This window comes from Rhipicephalus sanguineus, chromosome 8, assembly GCF_013339695.2.
Source record: "Rhipicephalus sanguineus isolate Rsan-2018 chromosome 8, BIME_Rsan_1.4, whole genome shotgun sequence".
NCBI lineage: Eukaryota > Metazoa > Arthropoda > Arachnida > Ixodida > Ixodidae > Rhipicephalus > Rhipicephalus sanguineus.
The window spans coordinates 93,218,177-93,222,970 of NC_051183.1; the positions used below are offsets into that span (position 1 = coordinate 93,218,177).

General features: G+C 49.5%; 1 protein-coding gene across 1 annotated transcript; it reads right to left on the reverse strand.

Moving 5' to 3' along the window:
* Positions 1-311: 311 nt before the first annotated feature.
* LOC119402219 (uncharacterized) lies at positions 312-4,296 on the reverse strand. The gene is made up of 2 exons (XM_049418549.1): positions 3,455-4,296; positions 312-450 (listed from the first exon to the last, which is right to left on the reverse strand). The coding sequence occupies exons 1-2, from the start codon at positions 4,260-4,262 to the stop codon at positions 443-445; spliced, it is 816 nt and encodes a 271-aa protein (XP_049274506.1). The 5' UTR covers positions 4,263-4,296; the 3' UTR covers positions 312-442.
* Positions 4,297-4,794: the final 498 nt, after the last annotated feature.

Here is a 4,794-nt window from a genome sequence, read left to right on the forward strand (position 1 = left end):
GGAGCCTACTGCAGGACACATGTTTATTGCAACTTGCAATACAACGGAATGAATGCAACGCGCACACGTGGCGGTCTTATAAGCTAACAGAGAACTAACAGTGACGTAAGAGAGCCAACACTTACACGTGCATCTTATCTTAGGTACGATACGCAAAGCAACAAGTGACGTCAGAGCATGACTAACGCACGTTCTATCTTAAGTAGAATAACACAACACTCCCTTCCCCCCAAGTGTTTTTAGTAACGGTCAGGCGGTCGTCTTTGTCGGGTGCTGCGTCCAAGTTCCGGTTGGGAGGGTTGAGACTCTCCCCCGCCGCAGTCCCCGCCTGCCGATGAAGTGTCCGGTAGGTGGACCGGTTCTTTGTTGGCATCGTCTGCCTGCTCATCGACTTGCTCGGCGTCAGACGTCTCTCGTGCACCATCGATGGGTACAGGGGAACCTAAAGACCTGCGAGACACAATGGCTTGACTGCATGCTGGAAATTCGGGGTTTGCAGACGGCACCTGAACCGATGGCGGGACGCACTCCTGGAATGTTCGTGGTCTCATATGATCAACATGCACGTATCTCTCCTCGTTCCCTATCCCTATCACATAAGTGCTTAAACTAACGCGTTTGTTTACCTTACCGCTCAACTACTCTCCTTCCCCGGGGCGTAGTCCTTGCACGAGGACGTCTTCCCCTTCCTCGAAGTCTCTCTAAGCTCCCCGTCCCCGATTGGCCGACTGCCTTGTTCGCTGCAGTTTTTCTTTCATTCTTTGCTCGATATCTGGATGGAGAAGGCTCAATCTGGTTCTAGGTTTCCACGATAAGAACAGCTGGGCCGGCGTCTCTTCAGTAACACCCATTGACGTGTTCCTATAATTGAATAGGAACTGGTCGATCCGGTGCTGGAGAGACTTCATCTGCCCATTCCTCTGCTCGTCCATGACCTGCTTAAGAAGATTTTTTCAACGTCTGTACACAACGCTCCGCGCTGCCGTTCGATGCCGGGTGATAAGGCGGCGATTTTGTGTACCGGATGCCGTTCCGTCTCATGAACGTCTCGAAAAGTTCCGAGGTAAATTGCGGGCCATTGTCTGTTACCACTTCTTCCGGTAGTCCGTACGCTGCAAATACTGTGCGCAGTTTTTCTATTGTCTTTTCGCTGCTAGTTGACCTCATCAGAAACACTTCAACCCACTTGGAGTAGGAATCAACAAGCACTAGAAACCAATGCTGATCTCGATGAGCGAAATCTAAGTGCACACGCTCCCACCGGCGCCCCGCCACTCCCCATGACATCACCGGAACTTTGGGCGCCGCATTTTGCGTCAACTGGCATGTTACACACTCTTTAACTTTTTGCTCAACATCCTGCGTAAGGCGAGGCCACCACACGTGGCTTCTAGACAGCATTTTCATACGGGCCATTCCAGGATGGCCCTCATGCAACAGTGATAGCACTTTTTCGCGGAGAGATAATGGCACTATCACTCGGTTTCCCCACGTCACACAATCTCTGTCAACAGAAAGCTCGCTGCGTTGCACAAAATAGGGCGCCAGTGCGTCGTCAGACACCTTTGAAGGCCAACCGTTTTGCGTGTAAAACAACACTTTTGATAACAGGCTGTCTTTTCTCGTTTCCCCTCTGATGTGTTCTGCGGAGAGTGGGAGTCCATCTAGCGTAGAAAAAGCTATGTACTCCGACACGTCATCCGAGTTCCTAAGCGGCAGGCGTGAAAGTGCGTCTGCATTGCCGATATCCCGTGATTTGCGATAAACCTATTTGTAGTCATAAGCAGCAATCTGCAGCGCCCATCGCTGCACGCGTGCCGCCGACATAGCAGGAATTGGCCTATCCTGTCCCAATAATCCCGCCAAGGGTTGATGATCAGAGTACATTCCAAATTTTCGCCCGTACACTACAGCCAGTGCTTCTTTTTCGATATGGGCATATGCCTGCTTTGTTTTAGTGAGAGTTCTAGAGGCAAAAGCGATTGGCCTTTCTTCTGAGCCTACTTTGTGAAAAAGGACTGCCCCTAGACCATACGCAGATGCGTCGCAAACGAGCCCTAGCTCCTTTGAAGGGTCATAGTAGGTGAGTACAGACGTGCTCAGCAACCAGCTCTTGGATGCTTTGAATGCTTCTTCGGTGACCTCCGTCCATTTCCACTTGGTACTCTCAGCTAGCAAGTCATGCAATGGTTTAGGCTGTGCCGACATGTTTGGTACGAACTTCCCATAGAAATTTAACAAGCATAAGTAAGCTCTCAGCTCATTCTTGTTTTTTGGAGTTGGTGCTTCTTTGATAGCACGCACCTTGTCCTCTGAAGGGCGGATTCCGCTTTCGTCAATCACGTGACCCAAATATGTCACAGACTTTTCAAAGAACTTGCATTTTTCTTTCCGCAATCTCACCCCCCGTTCCTTGAACCTTGTCAGCACAGCTTGCACTCTATCATAACATTCTTCCATCGTTTCCCCGCGATTAACACATCATCAAGATAACATGACACCCTGTCCAAACCCTTCAGCATGTCATCCATTACCGCTTGGAAAATGGATGGAGCACTTGTTATACCGTACGGCATACGTGTGTATTGAAAAAGCCCTAGGTGAGTGTTCACAGTGACCAAGGGTTGCGACTCGGGATGCAACTGCAATTGTTGGTACGCTGTCGACAGGTCAAGGACAGTAAAACACTTGCATCCATGTAACGCTACAAAAGTATCTTCCAATGTTGGGAGAGGGTAATAATCAGTTCTCAGACAACGGTTCAAAGTCACTTTGTAGTCTCCGCATATTCGCACTTAGTTGTTGGCCTTGGGGACAACTACTAGAGGCGTTGCCCATTCACTGTGTTTTACTGGAACCAGCACTCCAGATTCCACTAGTGAATATAACTCTGATGCTACTGCGTCAATGAGTGCGAATGGCACCGGGCGATGCTTGCAGAAAACGGGCGTACAGTTGTCTTTTAGCACCAGTTTGACCGACGTGTCAGCTATCAGTCCTAGTGACGGATTAAACACTTCCGAAAACTTTTTGATGAGTGCGATTGATCTATCAACTGTGTTTGATCTCTCAAAGTTGATATTACACACGCTAGACCAATTCAACTTCAAAGCCTCTAGCCAGTTGCGGCCCAACAACAAAGTGTCACAATTTTTTTCTGTTCGAACTACAATTAACGGCGAGGTCGCGGTTTGCCCATCGTGCTCTACACGCACCGTCAACTTTCCGGCAATTTTTAGTGCCAAGCCCCCATAAGTTTTTAACCGTAAAGTACATCTCTCTAGCGGTACCTCCGGCCAGTACCGTCTGTACATTTGTTCCGGCACAATAGACACAGATGCCCCGGTATCAACCTGCATAGTGACATTTCTGCCTGCTATCTTAACTGTCACAACGTAGCCACCGTAACTACTCCGACATGAAAAAATATGACTAAGCAAGGCATAGTTCTCACCACTTTTATCGTCCCAGTCACCGGAGTCTTCTAAGCCAGTGCTCTCTTCAAGAGAGTGCACCGAACGTGGCGTTGTTCTGCAGACCCTTGCCAGGTGTCCCATCTTTTTGCAGGCACGACATCGAAATTTGCGAAAGGGGCAGGTGGCGGCGTCATGCGTCGCTCCGCACCGGGAACAGTCCGTTGTCTCGGCATGCCGCTCCGTGTTTTTGCTCGCGACCTTTCTTGTCCCAGTGGTCCGCTGTGGGTGTTGCTGTACCAGGTTCACGTCGCCGAGTTCTTTTGGGTGAATTTTTCTTGTTTCCGTGCGAGCAAGTTCCCCACTTTTCGCCAAGTCGTAGGCAGTTTGAAACGTCAGGGTACTCTTCTTAAGCAGCTCTGCTTGTGCCGTTTCATCTCTCAGTCCGGCCACGAATCGATCCCGTAAGGCGTCATCCAAGAATTGCCCGAACTCACAGGATCCAGCCAGCCTTTTTAGTTCCAATGCAAACGCGGCCACTGGCTCATTTTCCAGCTGCGACCGACGGTTGAACCGGAATCTTTCCGCTATCACCAAAGGCTTCGCAGAATAGTAGCCTTTCAGTGTCTGGAGCAGTTCGGCATACGTTTTCTCTTCCGGCTTGGTCGGGGCCAATAAATTTTTCAGCGTGCGGTAGGCCTGTTTTCCAATGGCGGTGACAAATACTGATACCTTCAAGTCTTCACTGACCTGGGTAGCTCGGACGTAATGTTCAAAGCGTTCCGCATAAGAGTCGAAGTCTTCGTCTCCCTCCTTCGTGAACGGCTCAAACCGCCCAAAGGAAGCCATGTCGTGGTAATCCGCCCAGCCGCTTCCGCTCCTAGAATACCAACGCCCGAGAACATCCCATCTTCGTCGCCACTGTAGTAGCTTTAGTACACGGGAGCCTACTTGGCAGGACACATGTTTATTGCAACTTGCAATACAACGGAATGAATGCAACGCGCACACGTGGCGGTCTTATAAGCTAACAGAGAACTAACAGTGACATAAGAGAGCCAACACTTACACGTGCATCTTATCTTAGGTACGATACGCAAAGCAACGAGTGACGTCAGAGCATGACTAACGCACGTTCTATCTTAAGTGGAATAACACAACAGCTTATTCCCTAGGCTTGTTTGCTATTTTATCTGCAAATACGGAAAATGCCTAGTAAATGGGTCAAAATAGAACTTCAAGGTAGCCAGAAAGTAGCCATTGTACCAACTCGAAACTTTTAACGCCAGACAGGGTCCTAAGGTAGCCAAAATGGCGCGAAATAGCCACCAACGGAAACCCTGCCTTCATGCATGTCTATGCGTGCTGCGCTCTGTGTGCT